Source organism: Phoca vitulina, unplaced genomic scaffold, assembly GCF_004348235.1.
Source record: "Phoca vitulina isolate PV1807 unplaced genomic scaffold, GSC_HSeal_1.0 scaffold56, whole genome shotgun sequence".
Classification (NCBI taxonomy): Eukaryota; Metazoa; Chordata; class Mammalia; order Carnivora; family Phocidae; genus Phoca; species Phoca vitulina.
In genome coordinates, this window is record NW_022589759.1 from 375,663 (window position 1) to 393,202 (window position 17,540).

Consider the following 17,540-nt stretch of genomic DNA (forward strand, 5'->3'; position numbering starts at 1 on the left):
GAGCTAAAAATAGACCTCCAGAGTGGGGGGGGGGGTGGATGGATGGACGGACGGATGGATGGATGGATGGATAGGTGGATGGATGGATGGATGGATGGATTAGGTGGATGGATAGATGGAGGGAGGGAAGGGTGGATGGATGGATAGGTGGGTGGGTGAATGGATGGATGGATGGATGGGTGAATGAATGGATGGATGGATGGATGGATGGATGGATGGATGGATGGAAGGGTGATTGGATGGATGGATGGATGGATGGATGGATGGATGGTTGGACGGATGGACCAGTGGATGGATGGAGGGAGGGAAGGGTGGATGAATGGACAGGTGGACAGGTAGATGAATGGATGGATATAGGTGGATGGATGGAGGGAGGGAAGGTTGGATGGATAGATGTGTGGATGAATGGATGGAAGAGCGAGTGGATGGGAGGGCCTAGATTCAGGGTCAGGACAGTTTGTTTTTCCCAGACAAGATGTTTCAGGGGAAATCTCAATCAGAAACCCACCCCCACAGGACTGGGAGGCTTTGGCAGGTGGTGCTCCCTCCCCTGACAGCGTGTAGCATGGTAGGTCCTTGTAAAGCTGAGTTGCTGGTTAAAGGCCCCTGGGTTCCTGCCAGACAGCCTCGCCCCACCTGAGCCTGGCTGATGCAGATTTCGAGCAGTGGATCACTGAAGGCCAAGGAGAGGCCACTCAGGGTATGGGGGCAGCCGCTGCACCCTCTGGCCCTTCCTTGGGTGGAGTATTGCCTCTGACACCCTTGTGTTCCTGAAAGGGCCCTTCCTTTCCGTCCAGGAAGGACCCCGAGGGCCTGAGTCTAGCAGACTCCCTGTCCCAGTGTGGGGGATGCGAGGGGGCCCGACTCGCCTGTCCACCCCTCCAGAGGGGTGCAGTCCTCTGCTGCAGGGGTGGGGAGGCAAGAATGGGGGCAGTAAATGCACAAACTGCTTCGAGGACAGGATGACACTTTATTATGCTCAGCCCCCACTGCAGACCCCACAGACCTGGGTGCGGAGGTGGGAGTGAGCAGTGAGCAGGGAGGAAGGCAGGGAGCAAAGAGGAATCTTGACTGTGGATCAGGGGTCTGGGGGCATCTTGGGGTTTTCTCCACAACTGGAAGGCAGACTGCGGGCCCCTCCTCAGTAAAGATTGGGTGCAAAGCAGAAATCCCCCAATCCCTAAACTTCCCTTCATTTGGGGCCGAGCTGCCAGGCCTCCTGCTCTCTCAGGAGTCCGTGCCCCCCACCATTCTACACCGGCCTGGCGGGGGCAGGGCCAGGCATGGGGGGCTACCACCAGCACCCCCACACCTTCAGCTCCTGTTTCAGGGATCCCCAGGCCTGGATTTGTTCATCCTTCAGCCTTGGGGGTCCCGGAGGGCTGGCCTAGGCAGCAGGCTCACAGGACGACAGGGGCGGGCCGGGTGGGCACAGGAGGGCTCTGGAAGGCGGGGGGCCTAAGGGACCTCGAGGGTGCTGGAGACAGAGACTGGCCGCACTCCCGGCTGCCCGGCCCTCTCGGGGGGGCCGGCCTCTCGGGCGTGGGTGCTGTCGCCTCTCGGGGGCAGCTCCTTGTGGCTGTAGTACTCCACCAGCTGCCTGGGCACTTCGGCCAGCACGCACTTGGCCAGCGCTGCCGGGGACGCCTTCAGAGCGGGGACAGCGTGCTTACAGCTGGGGCCTCCCGACCCTCTGGCCGCCCAGCCGATCACACCCCAGCCTCATCCTCTGGCGCTGCGGCCCCCACCCTCTAGTAGAGGAGGACTCTGTCCCGCAGCTGACCAGGAAGTCTCCTGGCGGCCAGGGGAGCCTCGGTACGGGATGTAGAACCGAGGATACGAGGCTGCAGTGGCCCACTGCTGAAGGGGGCTCCAGCCTGAATGGCACCTGCACCCACGTGGCCCCGCCCCTCCCCCAGGCACACAGGGCAGGTGTGAGGCAGGAAGGAGGTGGGCGCCCCCCCCATAAAGCCCTGTGAGTGTCCACCGGTCGTGAATTTCCTTCCTGTGTCTCACAGAGGGTCTGAAAGTGCCTGGGGAGCCCACTGTGCCGCCTTCTCTCCTGTGTGTAGGTTCGATATTTTCAAAATAGGAAGGTTTCTAGGTGCTTGAGAGCAGTTCAAGTCCTGCTCCTCCCCGGGAGCCTGGGGGGAAGGCCCTGGACCGCCCCCCGCATGCACTCACGCTCTTGAGCTCCCGGAAGGGCACGAACTGCACAATGTCTCGGAGAGCTGGCTCGCCCCGCGGGGAGCGCAGGATGCCGTCGTCCCCGTCCAGGGTCTGCATATCCGTGAAGTCGGCGTTGCCCACCCCCACGATGATGATGGACATGGGCAGGTGGGAGGCACGCACGATGGCCTCCCGTGTATCGGCCATGTCGGTCACCACGCCATCGGTCAGGACCAGCAGAATGTAGTATTGCTGGGGACACAGGGAAAGAGTGGGCACGGGTCCCCCACCCCTTCCTCAGGCCCTCGGGGGTTGTCTGGGGACCCTTGAGGGCCACTTCTACCCCCCAGGCAACCGCAAGTCCCCCAAGCAGCTCCCCTCCCCCAGACAGCCTGGGGGCCACTGCGGGCATCCCGAGCTGAGGGTGTTCAGGCTTTTCTGAAATTGTTGCTAAAGTGCAGTTCACCACAACCACAAGACATCATGAGCTCATTTACTGTGGCTGGATGCGTCCACCCATCTCCCAACCCATCATACAGATGGAGAGGCTGAGGCTGGTGGAGCCTGGGTCCGAACCCACGTCCGAGGCCCGAGAAGGAGGGTCCTGTGGGCTGTCAGTGGACAGGGCCTCCCACACCCTAAAGGGACCCTGGGATCCAAGGAACAACTTAGAGAGGACACCCTCTGGCCCAGCCTGGCCAGGTGCTCAGCACATCAGCACAAAGACAGACTGGGACTTGTTTCAAATAAAAGTCCACTTCCCTTGTTAATAAACAAAAAAAAACAGGGGTTGTGGCACCTGAGTGGTTCAGTCAGTTAAACATCTAACTCTTGATTTTGGCTCAGGTCATGATCTCAGGGTTGTGAGATCGAGCCCCGTGTCAGGGTCCGTGCTGGGTGTGGAGTCTGCTGGAGATTCTCTCTCTCCCTCTGCCCCTCCCCCCCACCACACACTCTCTCTCTCTCTCTCTCTCGAAAAACAAAACAAAACAAAACAAACAGGGCAGCTGGCTGGTTCAGGCACGCAACTCTTGATCTCAGGGTTGTGAGTTCAAGCCCCACATTGGGTGTAGAGATTACTTAAAAAATAAAATCTTTAAAAAACAAAACAAACACAAAAATCCCCAAAAACAGAACTACTAAAAATCAGTACTAAAAACCTGGACAAGAGAAAACATAAAGGAGAGAAAACATAAAGGAGAAAAAAGAAGACCCTAGTCCAGTGGGCACCAACCCTGTGACACCACGTGAGGGAAAGACCAATGGGCATCACAACAGGGTCATCTTTGCCAAGAGGCCCCCTGCCCTCCTCCCCCCCAGAGCCCCAGACCCATGGGAGGAGTGACCGTGTGCTGGGCAGTCTGAGGACCCCTGGCTGGACCCAGCTCTGAGCCCCGTGGACACGGCCCCTCCTCAGGAAAGCCCGCACGCCCCTCCTGCCCCTAGACTAGGTCTCAAACACTGAGCTCCGTCGCCGTGAGCACGGGGCCTCCCAGCACTGTGTGGGTGACTGTGGTCTGGCCCCAGGAAGCCATGTGTGACTTGGGAGGGAGTGACACCGCTTTCCCTCGGGACGAAAGAGACGGGCAGGGGAAGATCAGGTGCACTGAGAAGCGGGTCCCAGGTTACGCCGAGCGCCTCCCCACCGTATCAACACCGCTACTGTTCCACGGGAAGCAATCTAGCAACCCACAGAAGCCCCTGTGAAGCATCTTGGTAGAGATGGAGGCTCTGAGCACCAAGGAGGACAGAGGCAGACATGTGTGCCTCCTGGGGACACTCCCACCACCTCCTGGGAAGTCGAATCAGAAGACAAGAATGTGGTGAATGCCCCCACGGGGCACAGTCAGCAGCCTCGAGACCAGGAGACCCTACAGGACTCCCCCTCCATCAGCAAGGGAAGGCGGAGGACACGTCCACAATCACAGTGGGGCCATTTCACCCCCGTTCTGCCATAGAAGCCACCGGGATGGGACACGAACCATCCAGCGGGACATGTGTGCTACCCAGATGTTTCATATTTAGATACTGGTATTTCAATACCGAGGGAATTACTGTCGAGTTTTAGGTGTGGTCATGGCAGTGGCTCTCTTCTCTCTCTTCGAGAGGTTTATACTGATATTTACAGACGAAGTTATGTGTCTGGGACTTGCTTCAAAATCATATGGAAAGGGGGAGGGGAGGAGGGGGGAGGGAGGAAACGCGGAAAGAAGTCAGTGACCTCAGGTGAGGGATGGAGCACTCTTCTGCAAACGTGGTGTCTTTTACAGAATAAAAAGGTAAAGCAACAGACCAGCAGTGCATACGGCAGCACAAACAGATCTACAAACATGTTGAAAAAGGAAATCAGGGGCACCTGGGTGTCTCAGTCGGGGAAGCGTCTGCCTTCCCCTCAGGTCATGGTCCCAGGGTCCTGGGATCGAGTCCTGAATCGGGCTCCCTGCTCAGCGGGGAGCCTGCTTCTCCCTCTGACCCCCCCCACACACTCATGCTCTATCTCTCTCTCTCATAAATAAACAAAATCTAAAAAAAAAAAAAAGTAAAGCAGAATGCAACTTTCAGCACAATATTATTTGTGAAAAATAAAAAGACACACAAACAAAATAATATGCGCACGGCAGAACAACAAACAGCCTGTGGGGAAGGGACCCCGCCAGGTGAGAGTTACACCTGTGCCTCTAGGGGGGCTTTGGGGCCCCCTGCATCCCCCAGTACCCCCAGGCCTGCGCCTCCCTGACCGCCATGCCCCCCTCACACACTGCGGCCCATACCTGGCCCCCAGTGGCACGCACCACCTTCTCATGCACCCCGGCCCCACCTTGCCGCCTGCCCCGGGTACCTACGGAGGCCTCCCCAGTGTGTTCCTCGGCCGCGGCCATGCGGGCCACCTTGGAAATGATGGGGGCCACGTTGGTGGGGCCGTAGAGCTGGACCCTGGGCAGGCAGTTCTGGTAGGCCTCCACCACACCCTGGATTCCTGTGGGGGAAGGAGGGTGAGCCCGGCCCGGGGGCACCCCCACCCAGGCCTGCCTCAGGCCCCTACCTTCACACTCATCGTCCTCAGGGTTGAAGTTGATGGCAAAGTCATGGGACACCTGGGTGGGCACAGAGGGACTGTCAGCTGGGCTACCCCTCCAGGACCCCCAGCCCCCACCTCCCGGGAGAGGTAGGTTTGCAGCCCCTGGGGCCCCCACGTGGACAGAGCCTCATGGAGGGAGTCACCTGGGAGAGAGGGCAGGCGGACTAGTCCTTCAGCCCCTGCAGCCAGGGGGTCTGAGATGCTTTAAAACAATAAATCCCTCCCGCCACCATGTTCTTCAGCTATTTGCTACTGGAAGTTTCCAGACTCATTCCCTTTCTCCTGACAGGGACACAGAGTTTTCTTCAGTTCCCCCAGAGGGTCACTGGTGCTAGGTGACCAAGGTCAGCCTCTCTGGCTGGAAGTGCAGGGAGGCTGCGTTCCCACCAGCGAGAGGCAGCCGCTGAGGGGTCCCAGGACCCAGGACGGCCTCTGCTGGGGACAAGCAGCCTGGCCCCGGAGGCCCCAGCAGATGCAGGGGGGTGGGGTCCCGGTCCCCAGGCTCTCCTACCTCATACTTGGGAGGGATTCGGGCTCCAAACCCCAAAGCAGAAAATCTCTTGTCGCTGGAAGAGAGGCAGCCCCATCACACAGGGGTCCCTGATTTCCCTGGGGGTGGGTGTGCTTTGGGGAGATATCCACCAGAACCAGGACAGCCGGGCTCTATTCCACCCCTGTGTGACCAGGCCCAGGCTGACACTTTCTTGGGTGCCCGGCCCTGCTCCAAACCACACGGGGGAAACTGAGGCACTGAGCAGTGAGGAAGACACCCAGCCTCCAGGCAGGGGCAGAGACAACTCCTCCAACTCTGGGACCACAACCTGACCCTGGGAAGCATCGGCCTCCTGTCTTTGGGACCTCAGCTCTCTGCCCCTCACCCCCTGACAGAGGGGTCTACCCCTCCGTGGCCTCAGTTTACTGGTCTATAAATTGGGCCACCCCCCATGTTTGTGTGAAGGGTGAAGGGGCCATGTGAGTGAGGGCCAGCCCCACCTCAGGGGGCGGGGCTGCCCGTGCGGATCAGCCACGCAGTGACATCTGGGGCTGGCCCGTGGAGTAAGCCCCACCCACCGTGGCCCCGGACACTGCCAGCCTTCCTTGGGCTAGTGGATACAGCCATGATGCCCACCCCTGGGCCCAAACCTGAGCTGGAGCCAGGGAGGCAGGGAGTCAGGGAGGCCAGGGAGGCAGGGAGGCTGGGGGCAGGGAGGCAGGGAGGCCGGTGAGGCAGGGAGGCAGGGAGGCAGGGAGGCTGGCAAGGAGGCTGGGGAGGCAGGGAGGCTGGGGGCAGGGAGGCTGGGGGCAGGGAGACCGGGGAGGCAGGGAGACTGGGGAGGCGGGGAGGCAGGGAGGCAGGGAGGCCGGGGGCAGGAAGGCAAGGAGGCCGGGGGCAGAGGCTGCACCTGTCATAGTCCTGGCAGATCTCCCCCACGGCCACCAGAGCCTGCAGGTACTCATTGGGCTGGAAGGGGTTGATATAGTGCAGAGAGCAGCTGTTCCGGGGGTCACCATTGGAGGCCGTGAAGTCGATGGCCACCTGCAGAGATCCCGGCTCATGAGCTGGGGGCCCCTCTCCCACCTGGGCTGGACTAGGCACACAGAACCCCCATTTGAGAGTTAAGGGGAATAAGCTGTGGGGAGCTGCTTGGCAAGGGGTGCAAACTAGGGCAGTCCCCAGGGCCGTCTGAGGGCCCAGCTCTGTGCTGGGGTGGAGGCCGAGGGCAACGAGCGCTGACCAGCACTGACCAGCACAACCGGATGGAGCCTGCATCCTCAGGAAGGAACAGGCCCCTCCCTCTCCCGGTGCCACCAGCCTGTCACTGGGCCTGGGGCGGGGCCGTGGGAAGGGACCCAAGGCCAAGACTCGCCTCAGCTGCCACCCTGCCTGGGCAGGGTCTGAGAGTTCAAGCCTGCCGCCCCTGCCGGGACACTTCCCTCAGGCCCCTCCTGCTGCTGCTCAGGGGACAGACAGGAGCCCATGCATCCTTGAATGAGCAACGAGGTGACACACGGGCTCTCCAGCTCCAGGCCAAGCCCCGGCTCCAGGCCAGGCCACGGCAGCTTGGTCTTGGGGCTTCTGGTGTTGTCCCTGGCGGTGACAAGTGTCACTCTGTTCTCTCCTCGTCTTTCTGTCACTGCTTCTGTTGAGGCTGAGTCCTGGCTCCATCCCTTCCGGATGGGGGACCCTCTATGCACAGGAAGAGCCCAGAGCTGGGCAGGGGGTGTGTGGACCCTGCAGACCCCGCAGAGGGGCCTGACTACACACATGTATGCACCTCGGCCCCCGCCGTCCGGGTGGGGAGGCTGCCCAGGCTCTGCGGGGGTGGAGGGGCTCCACGGGGTGGGGTGGGGAGCGGGGGTCCCGGGCGCTCACCGTGAAGTGGATCTGACAGCCACCCATGATGTAGTCCAGGAACGAGTGAACCCTGTAGAACTTCCAGGCAGGGGCGTCGGCAGGGCCCACCCAGGATGCCCCATGCCCAGACACGGAGGCTGGAGCCCCGGGGACCTGCCCTCCCCCAGGGGAGCTGCCTGGAGCGGCCTGACCCCCAGCTGCCCCCCGACTTCCCTTCTCTGACCCCTCCTGCCCTCCATTCCTCCCACTTCCCTCCCCCAAGGACTGGGGAGCCCCGGGGCTCTGGGATTAGGGGCCTTTGAGGGTCCATCTGACAATGGGGAGACTCGCAGGGAGGGGCGTGCCCCTGCCCCGTTGGCTCTCTGCAGAGTTTAGGTGGGAGCCGGCCCCCAACCCACTGTGGGTGAGGCAGGCGTCGCAGCTCACCTTCAGGTCTGCCAGGATGACCACCCCAGAGTTCTTGTAATGACGCTTCTTCTGCTTGTATTTGGCATTCACGCAGTCCCACTGGGCCTGGGGGACAGGGATAGGCAGAGACCCCACCCCCGAGCCCCAGTGCCCAACACCCACCCCAAGGGAGCAGGGAGGCCTCAAAACCCCAGCCCTGAACAGCATTTTTCCAACTGTAACGAGGCAACTGATGTCCCTGGTCTGGCCACCTGGCAGCGTGGTCATCAGTCTTCTCTGGGTTTTACCAGTAATAACAGTTTCTGGAAGTTTCTGGAGCCGGCCGGGCTCAGCGCCAGCGCTCTACCTACCTCCTGTGGCTCCTTCCAGAGAACCCTGTGCAGATGGGTCAGAACCCAGCGTTCACCCACTTTCCACCCTGTTTTTAGGTGGGGGGGAGGGAGGGGCCCAGCTCACCTGGTCCTCCCCGAAAGCTTTCTGCATCTCCTCAAAGGTGGTGGAGAATTCCCCGATGAAGTCGTGCTTTCCGCGGGAGTCATAATCCCAGACGAGGCACTGGGGAGCCCAGGCCCCCTCAGCCCGCTGCCCCTGTGGGACCCCACCTCGAGGTCTCCATCCCCCTGCAGCAGGCTCCCCTCACCCGCCCCTGGCCCGTCCTGCCCCACCTTCAGAGGCCGCGTCTCCTCACAGCTGCACAGATTGCTCAGGGACACCTTGAAAGGCTCCCACACGGGGCTGAGGTTGTTCTTCACCACCTGGGGGCGGGGGGCGGGAGGGGGCTGGTTCGGGTTCCTCCGGGAGCCACCTCCAGAACTTCCGCCACATTCCCAGGCCACCTGGAACCCTGTTCTTTAAATAGCCTCTTTTTCTTACTCAGATTAATTTATCTCAAAAGGAGACGATGTCTCAGTGCTCTAACTGAAATGCCATTTCACCTGCAGGCAGGGACGACAAAACACAGTTGTGGGTTCTAGCGGCAGATGCGCCTGGCCTGGCCGCCTGGTCGGCCGGCTCCCTGTTGAAGGAGATGGGCGCTGGGAGGACGCGGGGGAGTGACGGGGCTGGCTCCTTTCCCTGTCCTCTCATTCCTGTCCCCAGAGCACTGCAACGGACGTCAGGTGCTAGGCAGGGAGTCCTCACCTCTGTCCGGTACACCAGCTGCTCACTCTGATCATCATTGACCCGGTAGAGCTCCAGGAAGGGGTCTGACTTGCTGAAGAGGTCCTGGAGGAGGGCAGAGGCTGTGCTTACCGGCCCCACTCTGCGGCTTCCCAGCAGTGCTGTTCACCCCCACGGAGCCTCCATCCTCTTAGCTATGAAATGAGGGTGAGAGCCTCTCGGAGTGACCCCAGGCTGCCCTCCCCTCTAGAGCCTTCCCTGGCTCCCCAGCACCCTTCCTGTGACTCTCCGGCCATGTCTGCATACGCTCGGCTAGCCCCAGCTGCTGGCCCCCTCCTCCTCCCCAGGCTCCCATCTGCCTGGCTAGCGGGGCAGCAGGACACACCCTCCAGCAGGTCCGACCCCTGCTCTGTGTGCTCCCACCCCATGTGAGAGCCGACAGAACCTGGCTCAGAGCAATCCCTCCACTGTCTGGATGGCAGCCTCCCTGAGCACGTGTCCCCATCGTTAAATGGGGCCACGAGCATGAACAGAGGTTTTGGGAAGGGGCCCAGTGCCCAGAGGAACACAGCCAAGAGCCAGTGACCGACACGGGGACAGGAGCAGCCTCCTGGCGGCCCCACGGGGCTCCAAGCACCTCTCACTCAACACAGCGCTCGCTCCCTGGAAGGCTCTGACGGGGAGGGCAGCGCTGGGGGTGGGCTGTCCTCGTGGCCCAACGCGGGCGCCCGCCACGCACCTTGTCATCCAGCTTCCGGGCCCTGAAGGAGAGCTCCACGTAGCCATTGTTCCCGGAGATGTCCTCAGCGATCACCTGGGAGGGGAAGCCACGGCTCTGAGCTCTGCAGGCCGGGCCCAGGGGAGGCACCAGGACCACCCCCGCCCCCCCCCCCACAAGGCAGCCTCGGGCCTCGCCCCTCAGAGCTGCGTTGAGGAAGGGGTGGGGTCTGCCGGGTGCAGGGGCTGGGCGGGAAGGCGGGCAGCCTCACCGTGATGGTGGACTTGCCGGCGTTCCGGCCGAACTTGAGCAGCAGAGCGCGGGTCATCTTCTTCTGGGCGACGATCTGGAAGTCAGAACAGTCAGGGAGGGGTCAGCTCCTGTCCCCTGGGGACCCTGCCCTCAGTCCCCCTGGGCAGCCTGGCTCTGCCAAACCTACAGCCCAGGGCCCCACAGCCTCGGGGCCCGGCAGTGACCAACCCACGGCCCGCTCTGGAGATGCTCGGCCACCTGATGGGCGTCCCTCTGTGCGGCTGTGGATGAGGGGCGCTCTCGTCCATGTGTCGGGAGAGGAGGAAGCAGAAACAGCACCCCACACGCCAGACGGATTGCACACCCAGCCCCACCCAGCCCCGATTCCTCAGCGGCCTGGCCCCGGCCCCCAGGCAGCAAGGTGCTTCAAACCCCCCTGGCCGGCATGAGGCCGAGGGGGTTCCTGGGCGCTACCCTGGACCCCCAGGCTGCCCTGAAGGTGGCAGAGGGCTTGAGGGCAAGAACGGAGACACCAAGCCAGCTCTCCACCCTCCTGTGCGTTCGTGCAGACCATGCTGCCCCATGGACATCCTTGGTGCTGTGCCCTCCCTGTGGGCTCCTCCCCGCTCCTGCCCACCTGGGCCTCCCCCTTGCCTGGCCCTGCGCGGATGCTTCCCTCATTTGGCTACAAACCCCTAACGGGGGCCTGTGAGTTGACCCAGGGAAGCTGTGTGCAGCACTCAGGTGGGTGGGCGCCCTGGTCTGTAGAAGGGTTCAGTGAGGACAGCCCCTCACAGCTACCAAAGGCTCTATGACGTCGTAGGGACCCCACCCATTGCTGGCCAGCCAAGACCAAGCTGTCGCCATGGTGACAGTGACCCGGATGCTCATTAGCACTTACCTAGCCTCACCGTCCACCGGCTCCTGGAGCTGGGGTGACTACAGCACAGTGAGCTGAGTCCGTTCAGATGCTCCCAACCTACACACCCACGCGGCGCTGCCTAGCTGACAGCTCCCGAGCCCATGGGACCGTTCGCTGCGCGTGGGGAGGTCAACACAGGCTAAGGGGTGCCGGGGGGGCCATGTCCCGAGCCTCCCCAGGTGCTCCCACTCGTAGGCTCCACTGCTAGGGCTAGCTCGTTTGTGAACCGGTTAAGGTGGATAAGCATTCTTCTCTCGGTCCCCCAACTACCCCCTGAGATGGCTGAGGCTTGGAGGTTCGGGCAGAGGTCAGCGACTTGCTCCAGGTCCTGGGACTGGGATTCGCAGCCGGTGTCGGGACCTCGAGCTCCGCCTGCAGCTGGCCTGATGGCCGTGTGGGCCTGGCGAGTCAGCTGAGAGCGGGCCGTGTCAGCCTAGACATGCGTGCGCCCACACCTGTTCCTGTGTGTGTCCAAGCATGCATCTGTACCCTCACCCATGGGCCTGTGCCCGTGCGTACACGTATGTCCGTGCGTACATGTCAACACCTGTGTGCCCACGCACGTGTCCGCGGTGTGCGCTATTCTCTCCCGTGCTCGAGACGAGCAGGGGGGAAGCCACCCGGGGGGATCCTGCTCTGCTGCCGTGCCCCTCCTTAATCTCAGTGCTGTCATCTGTAAAGTGGGGTCGGCAGAGGGATCCACCCCAAACCAGCTCCGAACCAGACAGCAATGGGGATGAGTCACGCAGACAGCATGTTGGGTAAAAGAAACCGGACACAAATGAGAACACATTGTGTGATTTGTGAACAGGAAATTCTGGAGCAGGCGAAGCTAGCAGGAGTTGGCTGGAGAGGAGGGGGTCAGTGGGGTGATGAAGTGTCCTGTGTGAGCCGGGCGACGGTCAGGTATATGGGCACCCAAACTCATGAGCATCGACCCTTAAGGTCTGCACATAGTACTGTGCATAAATTATACGTCAGTGACCAAGAAGCACCTCCCCTCACCAGCCGAGAAGGAAGTACCCTAACCCTTCCTGCGCTGCTAAGGGAAGAGCTACTGGACCGGACATCATCCGAGGACCGCAAACAGTGTCCCTCCGGTGACCGCAGCCTCGGCGGGCTGGTCCGTCTGCCGCAGGGAGAAACAAGGACACTTATGTGCCGATGTGGAAGGGCTCTCTCACGTCATGACAGTGAAAAGAGCAAGTTGCAGAAGGGTGTATGGAGTTTGTGTTGTTAAAATACATACACGGAGAGTGGGCGCCTGGGTGGCTCAGACGGTTAAGCGTCTGCCTTCGGCTCAGGTCATGATCCCAGGGTCCTGGGATCGAGTCCCGCATCGGGCTCCCTGCTCCTTGGGAGCCTGCTTCTCCCTCTGCCTCTCTCTCTCTGTCTCTCATGAATAAATAAAGAAAAAATCTTTAAAAAAAAAAAAAAATACATACACGGAGAGAAAAATATACACTCACGGCCTCATGTGGGAGCACAGAGCCCGGGGACAGGCAAGAGGTAGACGTTCCACGCCACGCCTTTCACGCTTTCCAAATGTCGAATTAGAGGAATGCATCACCCAGTTCAAAATTACATACTTTTAAAGCTAACTAATGAAGAATTTTTAAGAGAAGTCACTATGGAGAGAGGCAGAGTGGGACGCTCGTCCCAGAGGGAGCTCTGAGGTACCACAGTCGGCGTCCAATCAGGCTGTCCCCACATCACCACCGCCTCCCACCAGCGTTGGCCCAGGGGCGCCTCCCCACCTGGGCCTCTCCTCCCAAGGGGACGGGGTGCCCACCTGCCCCAAGGTGCACTCCATGCCTCCAAGGAAATCATCGTCCTGACAGCCAAGACTGCTGGGTCCGTGCGTGTCATAGACCTCGAAGCGCAGCTTCTGTACTTCCTCAAAGTAGTAGTCGAGCGTGAAGACCTTGGAGAACACGGGGTGCAGGCTGCTCCTGACCACCTCAGTTCTGTCCACCTGCAAGCAGCCCAGGCTGAGAAGACCTCGCAGGAGAGCCGCGTCCACCCAGGCACTCCCCGGGTCCTGGGCCCCCGGCTCTGGCCCGCAGAGTCCCCTCACCTGCCCTCTCGTGCTCCTGGAGGACTCGTGTCCAGGCCAGGCCCTGGGAAGACCCACCACGCCCCCGCCCCCAGCCAACCCGCACTCCATTCCTCAGGATTTCAGCTACTGCGCGGCTGCCAGGGGCCCCAGGCACCTCCCTCCCTGAAAGAAAGGCCCCAGCCCTGGCCAGCCATAGGCCGCAGCTTCTCCGCAGCTTCTCATATCCTGCCCACCACAGCCCACTCTATCCCCATCACAGTTGGGGAAACTGAGGCTCGGAGAGGGAAAGGGTCCTGTGCAAAAGCAGTCCAAGCCAGGAACACAGTTGGGTCAGAATCCTGGGCTGCTCAAACCCACAGTGGAGATCTCTCCCCAGCTGGGCAGGCAGGGAGACTGGGGCAGGGGGTACAGATCCCCCTGGGTTCAGCTCTCTCCTCCAGCTTAGGCACCCCTACACCCCTAAAGCACAATCCAGCCTGGGGAGGTAGGTTTGCCACCCTCCAGGGTACACAAATTCCCGCACCCTCAGACAGAGGGTCTGTGTGGGCCACCCCCCCCCCCAGGGACAACTGCACCCGTGCTCGGGCCAAGCGAGCCCTCCTCACAGATCTTCTCAATGTCCCCAGCACCACAAAGACACTGGGCTGCAGTGGCCCCTTCACCTCCTAGGCCAATGACCCGCAGAAGCCTGGCGGTCAAGAGATGACAAGAAACAGCACAAGGTCACACCGCATGGGGGAGCAGAGCTGGTCTGTGGAAGCTGGCCACTGGAGCCTCCAGGACTCTGTGCCCCTCACAGGTCGGGGCCCAGCCTGTCTGCCTCCCCCACGCAGGCCCCCAGCGGTGAACACCAGGGTCTCCCCCTCATCCACCCTCTCCCACTGCCCCACCGCCCCACCCAGGCCCCCCTGCACTGTCACCACAGTCAGGGGGCATACTGGAGCCTGGGGAGGGATCCCTCAATTCCACTGGGCTTCAACCCCCAACCTCGCCTGCCCATGCCCGGCGTTTCTCCACCTTTCCAGGTGAAGCACACATCTCACAGGGGACAGTGACCGAGAGAGTGCTTTGCACAATGCAGAGCTATCGCCGTGACTGGCCCACGGGGAGGGCTGGGCCGGGGGTGACAAGGGGCAGCCAGCTGCCCAGGCACCCCAGCGACCCCCCAGGCCCGAGAGTACCAAAGGGAGAAACAGGTCCGTGGAGTGTACAAACCAGCCCTCAGCTGTCCCAACCTGGCCACAAGTGCTGGGCTGACCCGGTCACCCCAGGGTTTCTGGAGACTCACGGTAGAGTCTGCCACAAGAGGAGAGCAGGCGACAGGCTGGGAGCCCCCCAGGTGGGTCAGAGACCAAATCTCTAGCTCACCAATGCCTCAGCCTCAGTCAGCCGTGCCCCCCGACCCCGCAGCCCTGCCTGGCCCTCCCTGCTCCCCCCTCCAGGATCCGAGGTCTGGGTGCCTCTGCCTGATGGATGAGGACCTGGCAGAGCGGTGGCCCCCCCAGGCCGGGGGAGACCCATGAGCCCAGGCCAACCCTGCATCCCCCATTGGGCACACCACTCTCTCCCGCACCCCCACTCTCTTCTGTGCCCCTTAGTCAAGCCCCCTGCCGGCACGCTCAAGGTGGGGTGCCTCACTCCGGCACCTAAAGCCCCACGTGGGACCCTGGTCGCACCCCCCATGCTGGTGCTCCCTCTCTCTACCTGGGGCTCCTCTCTGTGGCCTTCAGTCCAGCACCCCCCAACTCGTGCGCGCGGATTCTCTCGACCTGGTAACCCCAGCCCTGACCCTGCCCTGCACGCTGCCCACCTCGGTCTCTGTGTCCCCGGCGCCAGGCCCCCGGTCCCCACTCGGCACCTGCACCGGGGGTCGCGCCCGCCCCAGCGTCTACCTGCACCCACTGGCTCTGGGACTGCAGCAGCAGCACCACGCTGGGGTCGGACTTGGTGAGCGGGTCGCGGTCCAGCAGGTGCCGGCAGCTGAGACGCAGCTCCACCTTGGAGGCGCGGGGCGCGGGCACCATTCCGGGGGGCGCCGCCGCCCGGCGCTCCGAGCCCGCACTCATGCTCCCGGCGCCGGCGCTCGGGGACTCGGCTGGGCGCACCGAGGGGCCGCTGCCCAGTCGGCGCCGCCGCCGCCTCGGGAATGATGGCCGGGCCAGGCGTGGCCCCGCTTGCCTGCACGCCCGCCGGGCGCGGACACACGTGGCTCCCGCGGCCGCCACCACGCGGGGACTGCAGAAGGGTGGCCGCGGAGGGGGGACAGAGGAGCGGACAGTGGAAGGGGAAGCCTGGGTGGGGGGGCGGGCAGGGGAGGGGGAGCCATGGAGGGGCGGGGCGCGGGAGGGGCGCGGGCAAGGAATGCTCTGCGGGAGGGGCGAGCCGGCTCTCAGTGCGGCTTCGCCCCTCGCCCCTCGCCCCTCGGGGTTGCCGGGTTTGGCAGGGTTCAAGTCCGCCCCGGGGAAGCTGGGCCGAGAGGTTTGGGGTAGGTCCAGGCAGCGACCTCCCACACTGTGCAGAGCCCCCCGGCCCCCTGGGACAGTGTCCTCCCCGGGCTGCCCCGGGGGGCCTGGGAGTGGGCGTCAGAGCTGCCAGGCCCTTTGGCGAGTTGGGGGGGGGGCAACTGGACTCCCGGTTTGGCACCAAATCCCCGTGTTCCTCCCCACTTCTCTTGGACCCCATCTGGAGGGGGCATTTGGTGAAGCAGCACCTGCCAACAAGCATTTCATGGGCACCTAATGTGGGCCAGGCACCCCCACCCCGGGAGGGGTGAACTTGCAGTCCAGGAGCAGGGATAGCCCCTGACTGTCCTGGCTGTCAGAGTCTGACCTGGCAGTGCCTGGGGGCCCTGCCACACCTATCCCCGGCAGCCAGATGGGACCGGGCTCCACAGGGGACCCCAGATTCTCCCCATGCCCTAGACCACCTGCCAGTGGGAGCCGAGCGGAAGAGGAGGTGCTAACAGAGGCAGAAGCCACCTCCCGGCCATTCTCTTTGCCAATGTTTGCCTAAAAATAGGGCACAGACCTGGCCAAAAGCCACAGGGGGAGGGGGACAAGAAGAGGGTTTAAGGGGAAGGGGGCCCAAGGGCCAGGGCAGCAGAGACTGGATCTCTGGTGTGCCGGGGTCTGTGCCCTCGGGCTGACCAGGGTTCAGCCTTGGCCTCCAGGGCTGCAGAAGAAGATTCTGGGGTCAGGACAAGTGTGCTCGTGGGTCGGGTCAGGCAGCGAGCGACAGGTCTTAGCGGCAGCCTCCGCCAGCAGACCCTGTACGTGGACAGCACCCCTGGTGGTAAGAGGGCGGGATTGCACCCCAGGCGCACCTGGAAGCCAGAGACCCTGGGCCCCGTTTGCAGAAACAAGGAAAATCCTTGCAGCTTGGCTGAGGCAGTTGGACTCCAGCACATGGGCTCGCTTCCCAGGCACCTGGATAAAGAGGCAAGGGGCAGTGAGACACACAGAGAGATTCGAGGCCACTCGGTGCCCCCCTACTCGGCCTTATCCAGCCTCCGTGTCATTCCTCAGAAGCTGTGGAAACCAGCTGTTAGGGCTAGCTATTCTGTGGAGACCAGCCTGGAGCCCCTCTGGGCCTTCTAGCCCCGCATCTTTCCCAGCCCCAGCTTCCCAGAGCTGGGCGGTCAGTGTCTAGCCTACCAGCCATGCCTGTGGGCTTGTGGTGGTGAATCTTGGGCTTACAGGCCCCAGGCCTCCCAGATCTAGCTTCTCCAGCACACCTGCCCCAGCTGCGCCCTGGGAGAGGCTCCTTGGCCTCTCTGAACCTCCATGGGGATCAGACTGCGAAATACCAGCAAGGGGCTGGGCTCAGGTGGGCCACCCAGCCCCACGCAGGCAGGCCTCACATCTCCCACAAGGCTCAAGGGGTTCCCTGCCTGGGTCCTTGTCTGCCAGGCCTCGGGGGGATTTCCACTGAGGACTGGCTCCCCCAGGCTCAACTTCACCTTGACCTCTGCAACTGACACAAATATCTGCCAGACGCGGACGGCTGTGGCACCTGCCCGCCCGCCGCGCACGCTCCATGCCGACCGCAGTGGTGTGAAGCCACGTGATGCTCACAACAGCCCCATTTCACGCATAAGGGACACCCCAAAGTTCAGGAACCTGCCCTGGGGCACGCAGCTGTCCGCATGGGTGCAGTCCTCACACACGCAGCACCTCAGCCAGTAAGAGGTGACATTTCCACTACGGGGAGAGAGGAAAGAGAATTCAGAGCTTGGGAGTTCAAGGGTCTGAGGTCCAGAGATTTTAATGGACCCACTGGGTCTCCAGCCACAGACTCACAGGATGTGGCTGCCTCCCCAGGGTGACCCAGGGCCTCGGCCCTAATGGAAAGAAACCGCAGAAGAAAAAGCCAGATTGCTTGTAACCCTGGTCTGTGATTCCTGGGCCAGTGTAGCCTTCCTGAGTCCCCAGAGCCAGGGCCCCCCAAGGGCCCCGGGGA

General features: G+C 62.3%; 1 protein-coding gene across 4 annotated transcripts; it reads right to left on the reverse strand.

The window, feature by feature from the left end:
• Positions 1 to 961: 961 nt before the first annotated feature.
• Positions 962 to 15,205, reverse strand: CPNE7 (copine 7). 4 transcript variants are annotated; one of them, XM_032389952.1, is made up of 15 exons: positions 14,975 to 15,205; positions 12,816 to 12,998; positions 10,121 to 10,195; positions 9,871 to 9,945; positions 9,153 to 9,236; positions 8,678 to 8,767; positions 8,469 to 8,567; positions 8,031 to 8,117; positions 7,623 to 7,682; positions 6,652 to 6,785; positions 5,760 to 5,814; positions 5,213 to 5,264; positions 5,013 to 5,146; positions 2,185 to 2,421; positions 1,387 to 1,647 (listed from the first exon to the last, which is right to left on the reverse strand). In XM_032389952.1, exons 1-15 carry the CDS (start codon positions 15,146 to 15,148, stop codon positions 1,459 to 1,461), a joined length of 1,728 nt encoding a protein of 575 aa, XP_032245843.1. In that variant the 5' UTR covers positions 15,149 to 15,205; the 3' UTR covers positions 1,387 to 1,458. The 4 variants fall into 4 exon arrangements, with proteins under 4 accessions (XP_032245845.1, XP_032245843.1, XP_032245842.1 ...); XM_032389951.1 differs by having other exon boundaries at positions 8,469 to 8,600; XM_032389954.1 differs by lacking the exon at positions 5,013 to 5,146 and having other exon boundaries at positions 962 to 1,647; positions 8,469 to 8,600.
• Between the last annotated feature and the right edge of the window lie 2,335 nt (positions 15,206 to 17,540).

Bases quoted from the DNA above. Each gene is read 5' to 3' on its own strand.
- CPNE7 (XM_032389951.1), bottom strand. From the start codon at position 15,148: ATGAGTGCGGGCTCGGAGCGCCGGGCGGCGGCGCCCCCCGGAATGGTG. The intron at 9,237-9,870 runs GTGCGTGGCGGG...GCCCTCCTCCAG, and splicing joins CCCGGAAGCTGGATGACAAG to GACCTCTTCAGCAAGTCAGA. The intron at 6,786-7,622 runs GTGAGCGCCCGG...GGATCTCTGCAG, and splicing joins GCTGTCAGATCCACTTCACG to GTGGCCATCGACTTCACGGC.